The sequence below is a fragment of the Delphinus delphis genome, chromosome 12 (assembly GCF_949987515.2).
Source record: "Delphinus delphis chromosome 12, mDelDel1.2, whole genome shotgun sequence".
Taxonomy (NCBI): Eukaryota; Metazoa; Chordata; class Mammalia; order Artiodactyla; family Delphinidae; genus Delphinus; species Delphinus delphis.
The window spans coordinates 37,015,285-37,040,785 of record NC_082694.2 but is presented as its reverse complement, the minus strand read 5'-3'; the positions used below and the strand labels follow the sequence as shown (position 1 = coordinate 37,040,785).

The following is a 25,501-nucleotide window of genomic DNA, read 5'->3' as shown; positions in this document are numbered from 1 at the left end:
ATTAATAACAGGGGAAATAATTTTAAAGAAGAGATGTATGTATGTTTCTTTGTTTCATGGTGTGGCTTGGGCCTGTACCTGATGATGTAGCAAAATTCATGGGGAGAGTGGGGAAGGTGACAGAGTAAAGGTATCAAAGGGAATGTTATGGGATCCAGAGTGGAACCAGTGCTGGAACTAGTCTTAGACAAGAGGAAGGCTCCTTTTCCACTGAATTGAAACTGAAAAGATTTATGTACATGTAGGTAAGTCATTGGGTGGGTGGTGAGGAGCAGATAAAATGAATGAAGTGCCAAGTAAAAGGTGAGATTCTCTGTTGAGAGGGCAAGGAGCTAGCTGATCATGTGAGTTTAAAGACAGCAGTGAAGGCTGGAAAAGGTACTGATGAGAATGGAAGAGCTTTAATATCTCAGTAATTAGGGACTCCTCTTAATCCCAGTATATGTATATGGAAATATGAATGATGATTGTCAGGTAAAGAAATGCTTTTTACACATTGCTTCCACATAGGAGGATGACACTTCTAGCTCACTCCTGAGGAAGACATGTTTTTCTCATTCTTACAACAGTGGTGATGGCCTTTTAACCACAGTGCATTTGTGCAATAATTATAAGGATTTAGAATGGAAGCCCTAGCCTTGCAACAGAGTTTTCTTTCAACATGACACTAACTGACCTATTCTAAGAGTCAAATTCCAAAAATCTTAGCATCTTGGCAGTAGCCACTGACACGTTTACATATGACAGCATTCTATTTTAAACCATGATCTATCTCAGCTTCTTACATTGTAAGCTACACCTTTCATGTCAAAATTTCCAAAGGCTTGCATAACAAGCATATGAAAAATATCTCATAAATGCTCCCTAGTGGGGAAACTGCACAGGCAACTACCTGTTTATATATGCAGTAACTTGAATTATACATGAAAATTCCACATGGATGCCCAGAATCAGCACTGTGTTAATTCAAGAAGTATATTAAAATTTCTGGATGTATTTAGTAGCAGATCCTAAGAAAAATCTGTTCTTTAAACAGGGTTTTCTTTAAAAAAAAAAAAAAAAAGATCTGTTAGCTGGAATCTACTGTTTCAAGGAATCTACTCTTCCTAGGAAAAATAATCTGTAATAAACATTAATCTTATAATACATTTTCAAAAACCCTGGGAAACTCCATCTTTAGATCCTTTAAAGAGCCTGTAAAATTTCCCTATTCTATAAAACTTCAGTCATATTGAAAATAAAATTTAAATGATAAATGTCAGTTGCAGAAGTTATCACCTTTTCATTTGAATGCTTGACTTCTATTGGATAATTCTCTTCCAAGAGACCTACTTGGGAAAAAGAGGTGACAGCCAACTCATTGCCTAATTGATTTAGGAACAGTGCCCAGGGAGATAGTCCAATTAAGTTTACAAGCTGGCAATTAGCAGGAAGCCCTCTAAATCCCTACACTGAGAGCCTGTTTACTTTAGTAAGAAGGCAAATGTGCTAGAGATAGGAAGAGAAAGCTGTGCTTTTTGCAAAGCTGTTGTGAGTAGGCCCACAAGGCAGGGCTGAAGAAAGGCTAGGTATATGTCAGAAGACAGCCTTCTGTTTGACAGGTAACTTGGGTTATTGAGAGAGAGAGAAAGAGGAGGGAGGAGGGAGTTTTAACAGATATGCAAAACATCTAACATCCACTTTAATAAGTGTTGAGTATAGAGACATATCACTGTTAAATGTGTAGTTGGGCAAAGTAGAACTGGATTATCTCATAATAAATGAGATTCCAAACATATTTTTTCTTGGACAATACTGACATTATGAATGGATTTAGTTGCATTTTTAATATGTGGAAAGAACATAGCCCTCACATTATATCCCTGATATCTTTCAAGTTAGTCAAGTCATTTTCATTAGATTTATTTCATGTGTTCAATTTCAGAGGGAAGTAGATCCATAAAAAAACAAAGTAAACTGACAGCTATTTAACAAACACTACAATGTCTTAAAAACTTAACTTTTAGCACAGAGCCAAATCTTATAAGGGGTTTTTAAGTGTATTTACTTTTCTATGTTTTCAAGTTGCGGTGATGTGCATTAATTAAAATCGGTTTTCTAAAACCTAAGTGAGGTTCTTTCAAGAATGTTAAATTATACAAAACTGCCTAAAGGGACTTCCCTGGTGGTGCAGTGGTAAGAATCCACCTGCCAATGCAGGGGACACAGGTTCGACCCCTGGTCCAGGAAGATCCACATGCCGTGGAGCAACTAAGCTTGTGCGCCACAACTACTGAGTCTGCGCTCTAGAGCCTGAGAACCACAACTACCAAGCCCGTGCTCCACAATAAGAGAAGCCACTGCAGTGAGAAGCCTGCACACTGCAACGAAGAGCAGCCCCCCGCTCTCCACAACTAGAGAAAGCCCACGTACAGCCAAAAAATTAAAAATAAATACCCAACTCTAAAAAAAAACCCCAACAAACTGCCTAAAGGATATTATTTCAGGACATAGCCAGTAATGCAAAACTACAAAAGGCAAAAAAATCACAATAATGAAATTCCGCTTTAAAGCTTCCTGGTTGAAATGGGATACATTAATACACATTTTTCCAAATATTGATTAATACTTTTGAATATTTTAATCTAAAATCTTTAGCAAATGCTAACTAAATATTTCCTTTCTCTTTTTTAAAACACTTGCTTTACACACTTCCAATCTGGGAAGAAATGGACACTTATAATCTAAAATAATTTTAATAGAAAAGTATTACAGAATTTTGTAATGGACATACTTTTAATATATTCTCATGTGTACTATTTCTTAAGGAATTTTTTAATAGACAGTTTATTTTGGAAAGCATCAAATGTGGCTAATTCAGTCTTTTTATTCATCACAATGGAAAATTAATGCAATTTCAAAATTCTTCAATATATAATGTACCTTGACATTTAGAAAATCATCCACAAAGCTTTCTTAAGGAAACTATATGAAATGTTTGAAAGGCAAGCACATTGATGGAATGACAAACAGAAAATCTACGTTCCAAGAATAGTTTTATTGTCTTAGTTATATTGTCACCATCATAAAAAATTTATTTACTCACCAACTTCCTTGACTTACCAAGTTTAAAAAGAAGTACACCCAAAGGTCCTCTGTCAAACTTGAGGAAGAGGAGATCATAGATGTCCCCACTTTCAGGCTTCTTAGAAACAACCTGCGGAGCTATCCACTGCATTTGAACAAGACTGCTAGAAACATCAAAGAATTTTTTGAATTGTAGAGTCTCCCTAGGTGAGCGGTCTTCAGCCAAAAGCTGGATGTTAATAGGAGAAAGAGCCATATCAAAAATTTGCAGCTCCCCTTGGTTACTGCCAACTAGCAGAATGGCACCACTTGGGTGGCAGCTTATTAATGAAGGCAGAACTTCAGCCTGAGCTAAGACAGTCACTCTACGGTGAGTTTCATAAAGGATTACTGAAGAATCTTCACAGCCCAGAATCAGTTTGTCTTCAGTAACATTCCTGCAACAGCTAATGGCCTTCGATCTTAGTGGTATTCTGGTGACTGATACACACTGGATTTTGTGCCGAACACATTCATAGATGCAACTGTCAGCCATGGGCTCTTTGTCTACACTGATGGAGCACTCCACTGTCAACACCTGATAAGGCTGTTTGGTGCCAAAGCGAACATCCAGTGGATCCCATTCCGTGCGTACAGAACTCAGAACCTGTAAGAAATGGATCAAGTATGTTCATATAGACCTTGGTTTTTCTTCAGCTGTCACGCATAGCCCTGCATATTAATCTAGAATCCTATTGAATACCATCAACTATCACCTTAAATATCAGCAGCATATAAGCAGGTATGTGTATATCTCATATAGAACACATATAAATATATATATAGCACATATTTAGGACAGCTGCAGAAATTAAACTATAAAATTTTAACTTAAACACTTCGTTTTAGGAAGTCTGTAAATAACATAAAGACAAATATTTCCCATGATATATAAAAACTAATGAAGTGGGCTTTTAGTAAAATAATATGGCTAGCAGAATATCTAAAGACATTAAAAGTTTGATTTTTAAAAGGATGAATAAAGAACTTAAACAATTTAGTCAATCTCCTTCCAACCCACTACCCCTCCCAATTCTGAAATTATTGGTAAATTACTTACCAGAAATATATATTTCTAATTAGTTGGGCAGGGTAGGCAAAGGAAAAAACTTTAGAACCCTGTCAACAGTCCTGTAGAAATATTTTACTGTCAGAAAAGATATGAAGGGTTGTTAAGTAGATAAATGACCAATAGAAAGAAATAAGAAGGTAATGCACTAGTTTTAAAATTAAAAAAAAAAAGACCTGGTAGGTAATACGATTTGCAATACTGGAGAGGCAAAATTTAAAAAGCATTTCTGGTGCAGAAAGGAAAGGCTACAAAGAAACGCCACAGCAGAAGAACAAAGAAATAAAACAACAGGCCATTCACTTTATTCATATGTAAATGTGGGAGGCCAAGAACCTGGAGAGTGGTATCAAAGATAGTTTCTAACACTTTGTCGAAAACTTCAAAATTAGATTTAGAAACATTAAAAAGTACATTTCTACACGAGATAAAATTTCACAGAACTATGCATGTGCGCACGCACACACACACACATACACAAGTGCATGTAAAATCCGATGAAATCCAACTAAGGCCAGTACCTGAGTTAATAGTATTATACCAAGGTCTTGTTCCAGGATTTGACAATGTACTGCAGTAATGTAAGATACTATCATTGGGGCAAACAAGGGGAAGAGGTACAGGAAGGGAATTTGCTTTTAGCCTATTTTGGCAATTATATTAGCAGTTTCTTGAGAGTCAAACTATTTCAAAAAAAAATGTTTCTTTTTTTAAAGCACATACAGCTATGTTACATGGTACTGACTTGGGGAGGGAAAAGGAGTTGATGTGAATCTTTTTAAAAATCCATCCTACACATCATTACCAAACTAACCTTCCTAAACTAAATGTTTTTGCTATCATTCCCCTGTTCAAACCCTTTAATAGCTACCACTAACGAATAAATTAAATTTTTATTCCCCTGCCTGGTATGCAAAACAATATAGGATCCATATCCAACCCCTTCCCTCCCTCACACTCACTTTCCTGCTCTTGTTTTCCTTTTTTGTCTAATATATGCTTGAGTATGAGCTACATGCCAGGCACTGGTCCTGGCACTGCTGGGGATACAGCAGTAAGTCCTCACCCTCAGAGAACATACAGGCTAATGGCTGAAGACAAAGTAACAATTCACAAACAAACATACATAGGATGTTAGTGATCCTATATATGTACTTCCTAAGTACTATGAAGAAAAATAAAGCAAAGTAACAGGAATGGGAAGGGGAGGTAATAGAAGTCAGGACAGGCCTCTCTGATAAAGTTGACCTAAAATAAGTGAAGGGTAAGCCATGCAGCCACCTGGGAGAAGAAGGCTCCAGGCAGAGGAAGCAAACATCCTAAGGTAGCACTCTTGGCCTGATGAAGGAACAATGGGAGACAAACATGGCTAGATAAAAGGGAGCAAGGAAGAAAACACTGGGAATTGGGGGAGGGAGAAGATTGTGAAATGGCTTGTAGGCCATTATCGGGACTTTGGCTTTTCCTCTAAACAAGATGAGAAGCCATAAGGAGGGACAAGACCTGACTCGCAAATTCTAGTGTTATCTCCGACAGTCTCCCTTCATTACTCTACTCTGAGGTCAAACTAAAGCTGCATTTTCCCAGCTCTGTAACTTGTTAAATTAAACAAGGAGGCTGTTCAACTGATGAGGTCCGAATTCCATTGCAACCTCTGTAAGCAAACCAAAACCCAAACCTGCAAATGCCTCAAAGTTACAAAATCAAAACACTAAGGATAACCATTACAACAGCCAATTAGGCTTTAAACTATAGCCAATCAAATAATTTCCTTTCTTTGCTTCTGCACTTTCACTGTCAGTCTTTTCCCTGCCTCATATCAGTAGGATGTTCCTAACCACTTCCAGTTTGGCACTGCCCCACCAGAAACGATTTACTCAAACTCTGAAAACTTTTACTATGCCTCAGCTTATCTTTCAACAGCTTCACTCATGTCCTTTACCTCAGGGGTCCCCAACCCCCAGGCCACAGGCTGGTACCAGTCCGAGGCCTGTGAGGGATCCGGGCCACACAGCAGGAGGTGAGCAGCAGGAGAGCGATCACAGCTTCACCTGTATTTACAGCAGCTCCCGAACGTTCGCATTACCACCTGAGCTCCGCCTCCTGTCAGATCAGCGGCGGCATTGGATGCTCATAGGAGCGTGAACCCTACTGTGAACTGCACATGTGAGGGATCTAGGTAGCACGCTCCTTATGAGAATCTAATGCCTGATGATCTGAGGTGGAGATGAGGCAGTGATGCTAGCGCTGGGGAAAGGCTGCAAATACAGATTATCATTAGCAGAGACCATAATAAATCAATTGCTTGCAGACACATATCAAAACCCTATCAGTGAGTCGCAAGTGATAATTAAGCTGCATCTGGTGGCAGGCTTTATAGTGGCAAGTGAGTTGTGTACTTCAATTGTACAGCTGCATCTGGTGGCAGGCTTTAAATCAGAATCCGACATTTATTTTAGTCTGCACATGGCCTGCCCATTATTTTACTTACCACTTCTGTCTGCGCCTCTTTCCCGTACTGAGCACTTGTCTCAGTCACAGTTTTGGTAAGCCCACAAGCTAACCTTAGCCAGAATGAGTAAAAAAAACAAATGTCGCTGGAGAGCTTCTTTGAAAAGGAGGAAAGACCAAATGATAAGACAGCAGAAGACTCTAAGACTACCAACAAAAAGAAAGCTGCATTTAAAAGAAAATACCAAGAGTCCTACTTAAATTAATGGGTTCATTGCAACAGGTGATTCACACTCTCCAAGCCTGCTTTGTATAATATGTGGCAACCGGCTATCCAACAAAGCCATGAAACCTTCAAAACTGCTTCGCCACATGGAGACCAAGCACCCTGAATTAAAAGACAAGCCTTTGGAGCTTTTCAAAAGAAAAAAACGTGAACACGAAGAACAGAAGCAATTACTGAAGGCCACCATTTCATCAAATGTGTCTGCACTGAGAGCATCATTCTTAGTGGCTAACCGCATTGCTAAAGCGAAGAAGCCCTTTACTATTGGTGAAGAAGTTGATCCTGCCTGCTGCTAAGGACATCTATCGTGAACTTTTAAGAGGCTGCAGTTCAAAAGGTGGCACATGTTCCTCTTTTGGCTAGCACCATAACAGACGAACTGATGAAATAGCAGAGCATATTAAGGCGCAATTGTTAGAGAGGAGTAATGAGTCACCGTGGTACGCAATCCAGGTTGATGAGTCTACCGATGTTGACAAGACAACAATGCTTGTTTTTGTGCAATATATTTTTCAGGAGGATGTGCATGAGAATATGCGATGTGCACTTTTGTTGCCAACCAATACCACAGCGGCAGAACTATTCAAGTCTTTGAATGATTACATATCAGGAAAACTGAATTGGTCATTTTGTGTCGGTATATGCACGGACGGAGCAGCTGCCATGACTGGACGGCTTTCTGGTTTCACTACTCGGGTCAAAGAGGTCACTTCTGAATGTGAGTCTACGCACTGTGTCATCCATAGAGAAATGCTGGCTAGCTGGAAAACGTCACCTGAACTTAACAACGTTTTGCAGGATGTGATTAAAATTATCAACCACGTTAAAGTACATGCCCTTAACCCACGTCTGTTCGTGCAGCTCTGTGAGGAGATGGATGCAGAGCACACGTCTTCTCTCATACACAGAAGTGAGACGGCTTCTAAGGGTAGATCACTGGCCAGAGTTTCTGAGTTATGAGAGCCGCTCCAGAGATTTCTTTTAGAAAAACAGTCACCACTGGCAGCACATTTTAGTGACACAGAATGGGTCGCAAAACTTGCTTACTTGTGTGGCATATTCAACCTGCTCAACAAACTCAATCTGTCACTTCAGGGGAGAATGACAACTGTGTTCAAGTCTGCAGATAATGTGGCTGCATTCAAAGCCAAACTGGATTTATAGGGGCAACGAGTGAACACTGGGATTTTTCACATGTTTCAAGCATTAGCAGAGATTTGGAAAGAGACGGAGCCCAGGGACTTCTTTGTCCCAGCTGGTGCATGATCACCTATCTCAGCTTTCAAAAGAGTTTGAGCATTACTTCCCAACCACACAAGACCCCCGAACTGGGCAGGAATGGATCCTTGACCCATTTGTGAATAAGCCAGGTGAACTGACCTTGTCCGTGCTAGAAGAGGATCAACTACTTGAGATCGCAAATGATGGCGGCCTTAAAAGTATGTTTGAGACAACTTCAAATCTCCATACGTTCTGGATTAAAGTCAAGGTGGGATAGCCTGATTACCACAAAAGCACTGAAAAGCCTGCTTCCATTTCTAACATCCTGTCTTTGTGAAGCAGGGTTTTCTGCAGTGACAGCAACCAAAACGAGATTACGGAGTAGCCTGGACATAGCAACACACTTCGTGTGTCACTGTCTCCCATCACCCCCAGATGGGACCATCTAGTTGCAGGAAAACAAGCTCAGGGCTCCCACTGATTCTGCATTACGGTGAGTTGTATAATATTTCATTATATACTACAATGTAATAATAATAGAAATAAGTGCACAATAAAGGTAATGCTCTTGAATCATCCCAAAACTATCCCCACACCACCCCCCCATCTGGTCCATGGAAATACTGTTTTCCATGAAACCCATCCCTGGTGCCAGAAAGGTTGGGGACCACTGATTTACTTGAAATCCACACTCTTCACCCACACAGACTCAGTATTTCCTACCAACAATACTCACTCTTGAAGAATTAGACCAAATGCTATTTCAGTTTCTGAATTTCTTCCAGCTGGGCAGCATCCTTCCTTCCTTAGATCTCACTTCCATACCCTCTTCCCCACTCCAACTTGGCCAATGTGTGACATTCGTTTGGCCTTTTATTTACTTCTAATTTTTGATCATATGTCATCATTTTGACTATAAGCTTAAAAAAATAAACTGTCTCATCTATTTTACACTTTTTTGTGTATGCTGTGTAGGCAGCTAGCCAAAAACTATGCTGGTAAGAGCTTTTTAAAAAATATATAAAAATTTTAAAAACATCACACTATAATGGTGGTTGAATTATCATACTTTCAGAAAGCTTAGAGATTTGTAAAGGAAGCCCTAGGGCAGAAAACTGGGAGGCCAGGTGATGCTGAATAGGACCTGAACTCACACAGGGACAGCCTAAAAGGAGGGGCCAAGCAAGACAGCAGTCTTGGCATAGAACAGGTTAGCCCCAAGGTGCAGGAAGAAGGGTCCCAGGCTTCCTCAGTTCCAAAAGTATGTAAGACTCTTCCCAATAGGCTCTGTAGTTTCACCAAGAGAAAGGGGTTAAAAGGGAAGTAAGACCATGGACCCCTTATACTCCTCCTCCTCCACTGCCAATCCCTGATATCTCTAAAAAGCTAGCAAAGGTCAGATTTAATACCAAATTCTGATTAAAAAAAGAAACGTAACACTATATATTTATTGAAGTATAGCTGATTAACAATATTATATTTGTGATTCAATATTTTTATAGATTAGACTCCATTTAAAGTTATTACGAAATAATGGCTGCATTTCCCTATTTCTTAATACCCTACTCCTATTTTGCCCTTCCCCCATCCCTCTCCTCACTGGTAACCACTAGTTTGTTTTCTGTATCTGTAAGTCTGCTTCTGTTTTGTAATATTAATCTGTTTTATTTATTAGATTCCACATATAAGTGTTAATATAGAGTATTGTCTTTGTCTGACTTATTTCACTAAGCACACTATTCTCTAGGTCTATCCGAGTCTCTCCACATTGTTGCAAATGGTTTCATTCCTTTTTATGGCTGAATAATATTTCATTATATATATATATAAACACAAATACATACATACATACATATATATATATATATATATATATATATATATATATATATATACCACAACTTGTTTATCCATTCATCTGTCGATGGACACTTAGGTAGCTTCTATGTCTTAGCAATTGTAAACAGCGCTCTTGTGAACATTGGGGTACACGTATCTTTTCAAATTAGTTTTCTCTGGATGTAACCAGTAGTAGAATTTCAAGATCATATGCTAACTCTAGTTTTTTAAGGAACCTCCATACTGTTCTCCATAGTGGCTGTATCAATTTATATTCCCAGCAACAGTGCAGGACAGTTCCCTTTTCTCCACACCCTCTCCAGCATTTATTGTTTATAGATTTTTTGATGATGGCCATTCTGACTGGTGTAACGTCACACCTCATTGTAGTTTTCATTTGCATTTCTCTAATAACTAGTGATGTTGGGTATCTTTTCATGTGTCTATTGGCCATCTGTATGTCTTCTTCGGAGAAATATCTATTTAGGTCTTCTGCTCATTTTTTGATTGGGTTGTTTTCTTGATATTAAACTGTATGAATGAGCTGTTTGTATAATTTGGAAATTTATCCCTTGCCGGTAGCATTGTGTGCAAATATTTTATCCCAGTACGCTGGTTGTATTTTCATTTTTTTAATGGTTTCCTTTGCTATGCAGAATCTTTTAAGTTTAATTAGGTGCCACTTGTTTATTTTTGTTTTTACATTCATTGCTCTAGGAAGTGGATCCAAAAGGATATTGCTGCGATTTATGTCAAAGAGTGCTCTGCCTATGTTTTTCTCTAAGAGTTTTATAGTGTCCAGTCTTACATTTAGGACTTTAGTCCATTTTGAGGGGGGTGTGTGTGTGTGTGTGTGTGTGTGTGTGTGTGTGTGTGTGTATGCTGTTAGAAAGTGTTCTAATTTCATTCTTTTCAATGTAGCTGTCTAGTTTTCCTAGCACCACTTACTGAAGAGACTTTCTTTCCTCTATTGTATATCCTTGCCTGCTTTGTCATAGATTAGGTGGCCATAGGTGGGTGGGCTTATCTCTGGACGTTCTATTCTGTTCCATTGATCTATATGTCTGTTTTTGTGCCAGCACCATACTGTTTTGACTACTGTAGCTTTGTAGTCTGAAGTCAGGGAGCCTGATTCCTCCAGCTCTGCTTTTCTTTCTCAAGATTGTTTTGGCTATTCGTATTTTTTTGTGTTTCCATACAAATTGTAAAAATTTTTTGTTCTAATTCTGTGAAAGATGCTATTGGTAATTTGACAGGGATTGTGTTGAAACTGTAGATTACTTTGGGTACTACAGTCATTTTGACAATGTTGATTCTTCCAACCCAAGAACATGGTATATCTCTCCATCTGTTTGTGTCATCTTTGATTTCTTTCATCAGTATCTTAAAGATTTCTGAGTACAGGTTTTTTGCCTCCTTAGATAGGTTTATTCCTAGGTATTTTATTTTTTTTATGTGATGATAAATGATACTGCTTCCTTAATTTCTCCTTCTGATCTTTTGTTAGTATATAGGAATGCAAGAGATTTCTGTGTATTAATTTTTTATCCTGCAAGTTTACCGAATTCATTGGTGTGCTCTACTAGTTTTCTGGTAGCATCTTTAGTATTTTCCTATGTATAGTATCATATCATCTGCAAACAATGACAGTTTTACTTCTTCTTTTCCAATTTGTATCCCTTTTCTTTTTCTACTCTGATTGCTGTGGCTAGGACTTCCAAAACTATGTTGAATAAAAGTGGACCGAGTGGGCATCCTTGTCTTGTTCCTGATCTTAGAAGGAATGCTTTCAGAATTTCGCCATTGAGTAGGATGTTAGCTGTGCGTTTGTCATATATGGCTCTTATTACGCTAAGGTATGTTCCCTCCATATCCACTTTCTGAAGAGTTTTTATCATAGATGTTGAATTTTATCAAAAGCTTTTTCTGCATCTATTGAGATGATCATATTGTTTTTATTCTTCAATTTGGTAATGTGGTGTATCACGCTGATTGATTTGTGAATACTGAAAAATCCTTGCATCCCTGGGATAAATTCCACTTGCTCAAGGTGTATGATCCTTTTAATGTATTGTTGGAGTCAGTTTGCTAGTATTTTGTTGAGGATTTTTGCATCTATGTTCATCAGTGAACATAGAACTGGCCTGTAATTCTCTTCATGATATCTTTGGTTTTGGTAACAGGGTGATGGTGGCCTCATAGAAAAGGTTCGGAAGTGTTCTGTCCTCTGCAATATTTTAGAATAGTTTCAGGACGATAGGTGTTAACTCTTCTCTAAATGTTTGGTAGAATTCACCTATGAAGCCATCTGGCCGTGGACTTTTGTTTGTTGGGAGTTTTAAAATTACTGATTCGATTTCAGTACTGGTAATTGGTCTGTTCATATTTTCTATTTCTTCCTGGTATAGTCTTGAGAGATTGTACCTTTCTAAGAATTTGTCCATTTCTTCTATAATGTACCAGTTTATTGGCATGTAGTTCTTCATAGTAGTCTCTTATGATCCTTTGTGTTTCTGTGGTGTCTATTATAACTTCTCCTTTTTCGTTTCTGATTTTATTGATTTGGACCATCTCCCTTTTTTTCTTGATGAGTCTGTCTAAAGGTTTATCAGTTTTGCATATCATTTCAAAGAACTAGCTTTTAGTGTCATTGATCTTTTCTTTTTTTTTTAGTCTCTATTTCATTTATTTTTGCCCTGACCTTTATGATTTCTTTCCTTCTACTAACTTTGGGTTTTGTTTGTTCTTTCTCTACTTGCTTTAGGAGTAAAGTTTGGTTGTTTACTTGAGATCTTTCTGGTTTCCTGCGGCAAGCTTGTATCGCTATAAATTTCCCTCTTAGAACTGCTTTTGCTGCATCCCATAGGTTTTAGGTCATCGTATTTTCTTTTTCATTTGCCTCAAAAAATGTCTCATTTCATTTTTTGATTTGCTCTTTGATTTCTTCAGTGATTCAGAAACCAGACCTTATTGAAGAAACCGATAATTCCAGGTTTGCAGCAGGAAATGTACAAGAAAGCATGGACCGTATTGTTACACCAGACAGAGGGAAGCTACCCAAGACTACTGAGGTCATGACAAGAAGAGGAGCCAACTTGAGGAGGCTCCCACTGCCCAAAGTTAAGAATCTGAGCTTTCAAAAGGATAACAATTACAATTTATGAAACCCATTAAGTCAAGTATGTTTAAATCCATGAATTAATAATGCTATTAAAAAAACAAAAACTAATTGGTTACCTTCAGGGAGTGATAGGGAACCAATTCAATCTTGAAAACTAGTAAATAAAAGAAACAGATGCTTATCCTGATTATACTATATGAATCCAGCCACTGGGAAAACAAGTAGGAGATGAGTAGAAGTGTCTCATTATAAAAATATCACAATTAATAAAAAAAATAATATCATTAGATATCACCATTTTGCAACCGTCATGAATTACTGGATCTAGGCATTAAGCATCAATAACTGCTAAAATCAAAAAAGAGAGACAACCAAAAGAGAGAAAGAGAACCTGACATTATGTGCCTTCTGATTAAAAAGCACTCCTTTGCACACAGTCTTGACAAAACTGACTACTAACTTGCAGAATTTTCAAAAGACAAAGAAACTTGTTGAACCACACCATGATGATGGAACAACAAAATCCAGACTGTGGGACACTGCAGTTTCAACAGATAAATTTTAATTTAAAAAAAAGGGATGGAGTGGGAACTTGCAGATTAAAAGAGAGTTAAAAGACACATTAACTTGTTTTAAATAGATAATATTAAACTACAGTTTTGCAGGATGCACATTTAGGTGATAAAAACTATATGAGAAAATGTGTAAAAGTCACAATAGAGATTACTTTGGGGCACCAGGAAAGGGTTGAGATCAAAACAGAGTACGTGGCGCTATTGCTGGTGCCTGGCAAAGTTCTATTTCTTGACCTGAGTGTGGTTCAGGGGTGTTTCCTTAGTAAAAGCTCATTAAACTATATATTTAGTCTCTGTGGTTTTCCTTAGTGTGCTTTAAAATAAAGAGATTTTTTTAAAAAATCATCCCTAAAATAAAAAATCTTGGTTATCTGGTTGAAAGCTAACACAGTTCATACATTTCTTTGGAAGAGATGTCTTTTAAATATTTTGGCTTTTCAGTTGAATGCATTTATAATGCTTTCTGAATACTTCTTTTATCAAATTATACTATATTAAAAGTTGGTCACATTTTGACTTTCCCATCAGTTGGCTGCTCCTCTAAATCACTGCAAAATTAGTTTTTAATTTTTATGGGAAAAAACTTACCTTTGTGAGGTTGTATTTCCCTAGCCCTGACAACAGGTTTTAAGGTTTAATAGCTCTGCTTATGTGTTTTTGATTAATTTGGTTAAACAAATTCAAGTGACCTTTTCTGAGTAAGATATCTTGAAATTACTGCCATACTCAGAAAGCATTAACAAATCCATACAGCTGAAAAGCTAAAACATCTGCTTGAATACAAAGGTAAGGAAAGAGTAAGTTGTGTTGTCACCACATTTTTGACAAAGTTAATGAATTAAATAGTTCTATGATGACGGTAATCACCTTTTCCAAATTTAAGTATAAAGAGTGTGAGGAATTTAAGTAAAAATGACTACCATGTTATGTACAATAATCCATACAAACACCATTAAAAACTATTTTTAAGTGAATCGTACTGATAAAAAATTTGTTTTTCTTCATACTATTGTATATTTTTCAAAACAAATTTTTTTCCCCTAAACTACATAAATCTCTCTGTTCTGTGCTTCTAATTAAGATATGTACTGTTGTTTAGAGCTCTGCAGTGTGAAATTAGACCAGCAGTTTTCTAATATCCATAAAATAAATTAAGAAATGTTCCTCCTCTGAAAGACAGATAATTCAGTCACAGAGAGCTTACTTCTATGTTTCCTTTGTTTTCTTTTTTTTTTGCTGCTTGGTAAGCCAATTTTCTACTTGGAATTTACTGTTAACACTCTCATTTGGTTCAGTATGTGGGCTTTATCCTTTCCATGGTCTGTTATGCAAAAAAGATGGCTTAAAAATTTTTTTCCAGTCTGCTGTAAAGCAGTGGATCTCAACTTGGATGCACATGAGAATCACCTAGGGAACCTGTAAGAGAATACTGATGCCTCCTACCCCTCTGGAGATTCTGATATAACTGGTCTGGGTGGGCTCCTTTGTAAAAGCTCTGCAGGTGACTGTAATGTGTTGCCAAGGCTAAGAACCACTACTCTAGGATCTTGCCATTGTCCAAATAAAAGCTTACTATCTTTTCTGATTGAAATTGGGTGGGAAATTATTTTTTTTAAGTTCTATCATTTAATAGATGCAAAGATTAAATTTCTTCTCTCTGAGGCTGCTACTTTTTTAGTCTGAGTTTTAGGGTTTAAGAGTATATCGTATCTCTTATTCTGAGGATTAGCTCAAGGAGTCTATTGGTCGCTAGTGAAAAAATATTTAAAGACATATGCCTGAATATTACTTTTATAGGCTAGTGGTTTTAGTTCATGTTACCCTAAATAATGTGCTACAATTCACAGTTAAAGATTATGTCTTCACACACACACAAAGAAACAATTATTTCCCCAGACATTTCTTCCAAAAGCCATTCACCTTTTGCATATAGAAGTTCACGTGAGGTTCTGAAAAAGAAATCTTTACAAATTTTCCTAACAATTTTTTTTTTTTTTTTTTGCGGTACGCAGGCTCTCACTGTTGTGGCCTCTCCCGTTGTGGAGCATAGGCTCTGGACGCACAGTCCCAGCCGCCATGGCTCACGGGCCCAGCTGCTATGCAGCATGTGGGATCTTCCCGGACCGGGGCACGAACCCGTGTCCCCTGCATCGGCAGGCGGACTCTCAACCACTGTGCCACCAGGGAAGCTCTAACCGTTTAATTTTGATAGACTGATTGAAAGAGCCAAATTCAAGACAAAAGCTACTTGTCAGAAAAAATGAATTATATATCTTAATATATTATGATCAAAAAATTAGCTATGCAGTCAGTGGTGAACAATTAAAAATCAGGTGCAAGTATTATATACAACTTCATGAAAATCTATTCAAATACTTAAATAAGATGGATAATTTTCCAAAAATACAAATTAAGGAAAATGACTCAAGGAAAAGATAGAATTCCCGAAAAACAAACAACCCTCGAAAAATGGAATCAATTATAAAAAATCTACCTTCCTTGAAAGACAGCACACCCAGGCAGTTCTATATGAGTTTTACCAAACATTCAAGTATCATATAATTCCTTTTGGGACTAGTTCAGAGAGGAGAAAAGAGAAAAGCTAGTCAAATCACTCTATAGGGGTAGTACAACTTTGATATGAAACTTAGAAAGGATAGTAAAAAAAGTAAAATTGTGGGCTTCCCTGGTGGCGCAGTGGTTGGGAGTCTGCCTGCCAGTGCAGGGGGCGCAGGTTCGTGCCCTGGTCCGGGAGGATCCCGCATGCTGCGGAGCGGTTGGGCCTGTGAGCCATTGCTGCTGGGCCTGCGCATCCGGAGTCTGTGCTCCGCGACGGGAGAGGCCACGGCAGTGAGAGGCCCGCGTACCGCAAAAAAAAAAAAAAAAAAAAGTAAAATTGTGTACCAACCTTGAGCAAATTGTATATCTCTTTAAAGTTCCCCCCTTATTATCTCTCTAGGTAGAAACAATCATTCCCCACTGGCTCCTCTACAGCTTACACATACTCTATCCACAGCATTATTTAACACTTTAGTGTACTCACATGTTTTCATATTTGTCTCTCATTGGTAGACACTAAGATCCTTGCGGGCAGGGATAGTTTTGTATTTATATCCCCTGGCATGAAATACAGTGCTTACTCCATGGTCATGCTCAGTAGTTGATGAATGATGTGAAAAGAGAGAGGAAAGGGCCTTTCAGGTAGAAATACCAGTAATTTGTACAGACAGGAGGTGGGAAATAAAGAAGCAGTAAACCATTTGGCTAGAACATAGATTTGTATAAAGAAATAACATTGGAAAGGTAAGTCAGGGCCAGTCAGGGGGACCTTTTCAGTGCCGAGGCTAAGTTTAGTTTCAAAATCTACTGAAGGCATTTAAACACGCAATGGCTAAATCAGACCTGTGCTTCAGAATCCAGATGTGCACGTTTTTGAGCTGCCCAGGACCTATGTGGTTTAAATCCATCATTTTAAAAATTAGAAAACTACAGTCAGAGAGGGTAGGTGATCTACCCAAGGCCAAAGAACATAGTATTAGTTAAAAGCAGGCAGAAGCTGACAGGAAGTAAATTTGATTAAAGTCACACAGTATATGGTCAACCAACAGGCAAACCGAGGTTTATCCAACTCCAAAGTCCATAAACTAGATGACACCAGGAGATGAAGTACATAGACCATACGTATACCCTTTTTGAACAGTCCTAATTTCAGGTAATAAACTCATTTCAAATAAAGGTAATTTGTGTAATGTAAAACTAAAGGCTGATTTATATTATTTTTACTTTTATTATAAAACAGAACATTTAAAAGAATTCTAGTTGGCTTTATTATATTAAGTCATTTTGATTAAGTCTTTTATTCAGTTAGCTTCTGGACCCAAGATCAATAAAATGGTGGGCATGACAGGAACTGAACAGGAATAAAGCACTTCTTTATCCTCACAAAATCCATACCTGAAGCATTACAACTGGTATTAGTTACTACAACAAATTGGAAAAGTTCCAGAAAAAGGTAAAATAATTAGTTAAAAAGGACTCTTCAGTCTTAAAAGATAGCCTGTAAATTTATAAAACCAGAAGAGGTAGGTAGAGATAGAGAAAACTTGTACTTGTTCATTGTATCTCAGAATACTAATTCTGAAAAATTAAAAAACTTAAAGCCTAAAAGATAATGGATTTAGAGAAAATACAGGAACATACTATTTTACCCAAGCCAAAACATTAAAAAAAACAGGTTGGAGGAGGTTGCTTTTTTTAAAATTACATAAAAAAAGAAACAGAATTTCATACTCAAAGTACTGATGCAAGGTGAAAATAGCCATAGGTTCGTGATAATGAATGATGATGGAGAACCACTGTCAGGAATAGATAGGGCAAGATCTTGTCTGCACCTCTTAGATTAACCCTTTTTGTGCTCCTGTCCCAGGCAGGAAACTAGACTGAGAAGGCTGCTCTCCTAAAGCCCTCCTTACAAATCCTTGCCCCAGCCATGGTTTGGCACCACAGTCTTGCAGAAAATAGGCATTTGACTAATGTTTGCTACCTAACTAAAGTTTAAAGAAGGTGATTGATAACATAGCTTCGATAGGCATGAAATCATGAGCAAACAGTAATGACAGTACTAATAATGATAATGACAAGAATCACAATAATAATTGAGAGTTTAATATATGTAGTTATTGCTCTAAATGCATGTATTATCTCATTCATCTTCGTTAACTTTATTTTTCAAATAATGAAACCATAGAGGTTAGTAATCTGCTCAAGGACAGAGAGCTACGTAGTGGCAAAGCTTGGATTTGAACCCAGAAGCTTGTGCTATTAATCACTATGCTATTCAGGCAAGTCCTGAAACTGTGTATCCTCCAGATGTGATACTTTAAGGGATCCCATTTCATATGTAATTGCCTTTGTTGAACATTCGGAAAATAAATTACATGTTTTTAAAAGTATTCACACTTATTTCAGAATAGAAAACTAATAATCCTACTTTATCTTCTCTTCAATAAAATGTATAGATTTGCTTTAGATTTACCTCCAGTCTTCCTTGAGCATAACCCAGGAGCAGCAGATTGGCTCTGTCTTTCTCAGAAGAAATGGGGGCCCAAGGCCAAGCATCATCACTGACCAGTGGCCACCAGCAAACAACTATATCTTGAACACAATTGATAGCTAGACGACGCTGTGTTGTCCTGTTTACTGGGCCAGGGATTTCATAATAGGAAATCTAATGGTTAAAAAAAAAAAAAAAGCAGACAAGGATCATTTTTAAAATGCAAAATCCTCAAAGTATTGCAAAAATTAAAGCATCTGTAAATGTAGATAAATGCAAGTAAATATGCATGTTAAACATGTGCTTAAGGAGGTGTCAGAATTTACCAAATTCTTTTGACACATATATAAAAAAGACATATGTTCAAAATTCTCCCCATTTTTAGCAGAGGAAAGGAAAAGGAGAAATGTGAGTTAGGGAGGAATTGGCCATAGCAATCCCAATCAATACCAAAATGTACAGTCATGGTTGCTTGACAGTATCGACCTACACATAGGATTTAAGACCGGCTATATTAAATGACAAGTTCAGTATTGCTGACCAAGAGTGTCTGACTACTGTTTAAGACATAACATGTTAACAATGACTGAATGACTGACAACAATAAAAGGAAAAACAACTTGAGGCAAATATCACTTTAAAGAATATATGAGACACATACACAAAAATTCTGCATAAAGGGATAAGTCACAGCATCATGCTGCATAAAAGTTTATGCAGCTTCTGAGAATTATGCTTTTCTTTCTTAGGACGGATTTGTAGAATTTATTATTCAAACTATGTTATTTTGGAACATGGTTATTTGAAAACATAAGCACGGCACCATCTGGGTGACACATGCCAAGGAAATATAGATTGCACCGTATTTCTGCTTAAGGAATTAATGGAAGGTTGATAGCTTGGAAGCCAAAAAAAAAAAAAAAAAAAAACTATCTTGCCATTGCTGGTCAGCAATAATCGAACCACTTTCTGGGGATTAAGCGCATGGCTAAGCCTACTGGACCAGACACTAGCAAAGGGCAGGGGGTCTTCTTATCAGAGAAATGCTTCTGGAGCCAGTCTCACTACATGACAGATTGCTTTCATATTCCTGTCTGCAAGGCAACAAAGGATGGCAGTAATGCGATAATGCCAGAGTGCAATGGGTGTTAAGAACCCGTTGCATTTATGTATTGTATTTAGTAAATAATCAGGCTCATCCAAATTGTGATCTCACCACTCAACCAAGGCCATTAAAATCAAGGTTAATGCTTTAATAATCCTCTGCTATTTTTTTTTAATATGGTCAAAAGGAACCCTTTTCTATTTGCATGCCCATAATATTATTGACCTCTTCATCCTCTGAATGCACATCAAAAGGAACTGAAATCAAAGTAATTACCAATGTTGTTCTCTCATGGTAAACATTTAACTCCTTGCACTGTCCCTGTCCCTTCACTGTTAAATAAATTGAATTGGATTTTTAAAATGTAGACAGGAAAACCCGTTAAAGGTCAACACTTTCAGGATATTTCCCCTACATTTTTCTTTGCCAAAATTGTTTCAATCTAAAAGGATTAAATTATGGTACAGCTGTAAAGAAAAGCAGGATTATAGTACTCTACACTATTTCCTTGTTTTAAAATCCAAATGGGCAATGACAGACAACACAGATGTACTTTATGCTTTGAAGTGCAAATTCTTATATTTAAGCTCTCAATATCACTATTTTAACTAGCTATCTTCTTAAGAGAAATACCACAATGGAATTGCTAAGTCCTTAAAAATATAGCTACATTATTTTGATGTCCTACCTGCCATGTAAACATGTTACTTAAGAATTTCTAGATGAGAACTGGCACTTTCAGTCCTCACATAATGCAAATCATATATGTTATCTGAAATTTCATGTTTGCTATGAGTATTAATGGCATCAGTGTTCTATCACAATGGTCAGGAAGGCAAGTGAAATGAGTAAGTTTCTTAAAACATCCTTCCAATGGACAAATGGCAGTTTTTACTAAGTATTTAAATACCTATATTTAAAATACTGAACCAGAAAATGATATCCATGGCTTTTCCAAAGGGAAGCAGGCTACTTCTCTAATGTAAAGAAATGACATGGAGTGCTCATGGAGTGCTTAATTTCTCAAAGCTAAAGGCAGAATGAATAAACAAATAAGTAACCCCCTTATTCAAGGTATAGGGCCCATATACTCGGTCTATTTTTTACATCTTTTCATCAGAAAAGATGACATCCTGACAGTTTCTCTCTGCTCTCATTAACGGGGAGCTAATATCATTCAGCTGAGAAGACTTTGCCAAATTATCCACCACACCTAAGATGGAGAAACTAGTCATACAAAATTTTATATAAATGCATTAAAAACAGTTACTTGAGCTAATGCTTGAGCTAATGCATACTGGTGCATTATAAAGACCAGTATTAGTAAATAAACAACATTTTAAGTAAATCTACAGTTAGCCATTCTGGGAAAATAATATCCCATTAAGAATGCTAAACCAATTTTTTTTTACTAAACAAAATATATGAATACCACTGATTTTCAGTTTAAAAGAATCAATATTATACAAAGTGTTATAGAAGCTCCACAAAGTTGGCAGACAAAACCAAATTTTAGTTTATTACCACAGTGAAACACTTATTTAATGTATTTTATCCCATGTTAAAAATCTTTTTTGTAAGAGTAGATTTTTCCACTAAATAAAATTAAATCCTCCCATACCACCACCACCTCAGTCACAATAAGAAATAATGCAAAAGGGCAAAAGGTTAGGTTCAATACTACTTTTCAAACACACACACAAAGTTGACTTTTAAGAATCTTTGCCCTTGTTACAGACACTCTAGGTATGGTGTAAGTGTGCATCTTGTTTAAGGAAGCTGTATATCAGCCCCGTTCCCAGTGAACTGTCTCAAATCCACGTCACAGAGGCTGGATCAATCTTGCAAACACAAGTCCTTGCTGAAAAGAGGCCTTGAACTGAAACAGCCTGGAAAATGTATTAGATACTCATCCTACCAGAGAGTATGCCTTCCAAGCAGTTAAAATGTAATGTGGCAAAACTTAAATTAAATACATCATTTAAAATAAAAATCCTGCCTTAACAGATGTAAGGTCCCTGATACAAGGAAACAAATTACCTGGAGTTACTGAAGGGAGAGATACTAACACAGGAAGGAGATTTCTTTTTGCATTTTTCTCCACAGTTAGAGTTGGGTGTGGGGGGCGGGGGAGTCTTCCCACTCTTCGTTTATTACACATTTCTATTAACCTTTGAAAGTGCCTTCTTCTTTCTTTCTTTTCTTGTGAAATGGAAGCCAGAGCAGCTACCCTTGCCTAGAAGGATGATACCGGGTCTTAGGGGAAAATGAGAATGGTGTATATACTACCACTAGCAAGAAAACCATTTTCGAATGTATAACTTGCCTCTATTATCTGTCTCTGACTTCCGTAAGTACTATATAAATTACTCCAAGCATGCCACTGTTAGACCCCCATAATGAGAGTGAAAAAGAAAACTCTGGATGGCCACTGTTTCTAGTTGATCAAGCTTAATCTTATAATAACTCTGGTTTTTCTGAAATCCAGAATCATTCAATAAAAACAAGCATAACATCAACTCATGTGATACTCTAGCATACCTTAATAATTAACAATATGACTATATAAAATGAAATCTCTACCTTATAATCCAAGGCTGAGAGTTTTTCCAGTCTTTTGTTTATATCAGGAGAACCCATCTTCTTGGTAAACTGAATAAAACATAGTTTGTTTTGTGCCAAAAATGATAAGATGATAAAGCTGTCTGTGAGAAGAGCTTAAAAAAAAAGAAAGATTTGATAATACTAGCAAATACTAAGTTGGAATAAAATAATAAAGAATTAACAGTTTCTTCCACTGAAATGTTACAAAAAACTATTTTCAGAAGATAAATGAATATTAATTGAAATAACTAAAGTCTCCTAAATACCATTATGACATTTTACAAAGATAATAAAGATACTGGGAATAAACAACAATCATCAATCTAATCATGCATGGATTTGATACTTTTTCTTTTTTCCTAAGACCATTTCAATATACACTGATGTTTGGGGACAACCTCCAAATAAGATGTATTTGGAATAGGGCTAAGAAAAGCATAAAATAAAGACCGTTTCACATCTGAATGTAAAGATAAAAACGTTCACTTTTATTTGTGCTTAGCCTTTAATCCTGTGTTTATATGATATAAACCATCTGAGACTAAATTGGATCTATTAGGGGATACAGATCCGTGTTCTCCACCAATTTTTAAAAAAATTTTTCATCAATGAATCTTCTTTCTGAGGGTATACTAGTTGAATGAAATAAAGCATATTATATCCAATACACACATTATATAAAATAATATTTGATAATGAAGAGTAGCAAAAATATTTCTACAGCTTTATTTTTAGAGCACACAGGTAGATAATTAATATTCATAGGTTACATAAAGGGCCGTTAATGTTATAAAAATTGTTGATAAAAACATATAGTAGGAATTTGAGAAATGTTTTATATTGTTCCCAGCATAAAGAAATTATTGAATGTTTTATATATTTTTCTTTACTTCCATACCCTGACTGTGCAAGCAGTAACCAACAGTATATCTACACAATTACAGGAGAATCTGGAGAACTGCCAAGAAATCACATTGTTATCATGGTCTCATGAGAGTGTATCATTTGTGGTATAAATAAAAGAAACAAGTGAAAAAAGATATCTCAGTGACATGAATAGTGCTGGAAGTCTCCTTTTAATTCTTATGGAGGAGAATCAATATGACAAAATCATCACAGCCACTATTTTCTTTGCAGTGTCAATGAAGGGGTCAATTATTAGACATATGAAAATGGAACCTCTTCCATAGGGAAGCTTGCTTAGCACCATGATCCTATAAGGAAAAGGAAATGGCACACTTATAACCTTAACACCAGCTTTCATTATCAGGAATATGGCTAATGATAGCCAACCTGCAGAGTGCTTTTCTCTGCAGGATTTATTCAGAGATATTTATTCAGAGATAGCTAGTGAGCACACACAACAGAAGGAAGGTTTCTGTAATCTAACCTCTGTCCTTTCCATTAGATCACACTTTCCTTTGATTATTCAATTAAAGATACTGACAATTTTCAATCTCTAATGATAATGCAATCTGTTTCTTAGACCATTTTTTTTACCTTGAATTAAAGAACATAATCTTAAAACTTCAGGAGTCAGCACACCGTAGTGCAAAGAAAATGGGCTTTGCAGCCAGAACCTGGGTTCAAATCTCAACCTAGTCATTTTTGGGCTAGTCCTTAGTATCTCATTAGTGGTCATGTTCCTTAGTATTTCAGCTTCAATTTCCTTACCCATAAAATGGAAATAACTATACCTTATAAGGAATAGTTTTTTAAATTAAATGATATACGTAGGTTAGCACAGCATAGAGCCTTTTAGGAATTAATAAATGTCAGTACCCTACTTTTTCAATTACTGGCTTAAAGTCTTTTTTTATGTGCTTCGTAGCAATTATGTACTGATTGCGGTATCACTTAATGGGATTCAGATTTATCTAGTATATTTGGCACTGACTTTTGATATTTATAAATACTGCCCAACTCTCTCAAAAGTTAGTATTCACAGACTGGTAACAGAGAATCTTCCTAACAGCCAAAACACAGGTTTTGTTTTTGCTTTTGTTTTTTTTACTGGTGGCTGTGTTGACAAATTTGGGTTATTTATTATTCAAAATTCATGTGAAAATGAAAAATATCTGAAATGTCAACACACCAAAAAAAAATAAACACCTCTTTTGAAAATACATTCACATTTTTTTAAGCGAAGAGTGAAAAATACTCAAGGATATGAGCCTAACACTTGACAAAAACTTTGATATTAAATATTAGTCACAACTTGTATGGGTCCCAGGGGTTGTAACTATGCTATTACAAGCAATTACTTGTGTTTTCAAGTCCCCAGTGGTAATAATTAGTCTACCTGTTGACACACTATTTCTCCTGCCCCACTGTTAATGCAGGCAATTGATTTGCACACGGGGGTAATTACCATCACTGATGGTGTCTGAGATGAGCTTCCCCACCAGGCTTCTGTCAATCACCACTTTCTCCAGCTGCGGCCCGGAAAGGCTTAAGGACACCAGCACACCTGAACCAAAGAGAAGCTAAAACCAGGGAAAGGGGGAGAGGGGGAGGGAGATATACTGAGAATTAGAATCTTTTAAAAATCTCTCTCCAAATGCACAACTTATACAGATATTTACATGTGCATCTACACCATGGAATTATAAAGAGCTTTTCTTCTTCAAAAAACAATCACTGACATTCTGAGTAAAAAGATACAGGTGGTTAAATGATGCAACACAATAAGGGCACTGATTAGTGCTATATGCAGAAACTGAATTTAGTCCATGTTTATTAGAAGTGTAATCTTCTAAATACTTATAAAATAACCGTGTGGAAAAAACTACTTTGCACTGCATTCAGAAATGTGATGTGTCTTCAACTGAAATGTTTTCAAAGATTACTATTTATATCAGAAATTAAAAGATTTCTTAAGCTTTGAATAATCAATGCTACACATTAAATAGAGAAAAGATGCCATCATTACAATATTAACAGCAAGTATTACTTTTTTTTTTTTTTTTTTTTTTTTTTGCGGTACGTGGGCCCCTCACAGCTGTGGTCTCTCCCGTTGAGGAGCACAGGCTCCGGACGCACAGGCCCAGCGGCCATGGCTCATGGGCCCAG

The 25,501-nt window shown here is 36.8% G+C and overlaps 1 protein-coding gene across 1 annotated transcript in view; it reads right to left on the bottom strand.

Moving 5' to 3' along the window:
- WDPCP (WD repeat containing planar cell polarity effector) overlaps positions 1–25,501 on the bottom strand; it is a 171,590-nt gene that overhangs the window by 117,235 nt on the left and 28,854 nt on the right. The window contains exons 6-9 of the mRNA XM_069541252.1: positions 24,801–24,915; positions 22,409–22,542; positions 18,703–18,894; positions 3,103–3,712 (exon numbers count right to left, since the gene is read on the bottom strand). Coding sequence (XP_069397353.1) covers positions 3,103–3,712; positions 18,703–18,894; positions 22,409–22,542; positions 24,801–24,915 — 1,051 coding nt within the window. The remainder of the gene's footprint in view (positions 1–3,102; positions 3,713–18,702; positions 18,895–22,408; positions 22,543–24,800; positions 24,916–25,501) is intronic.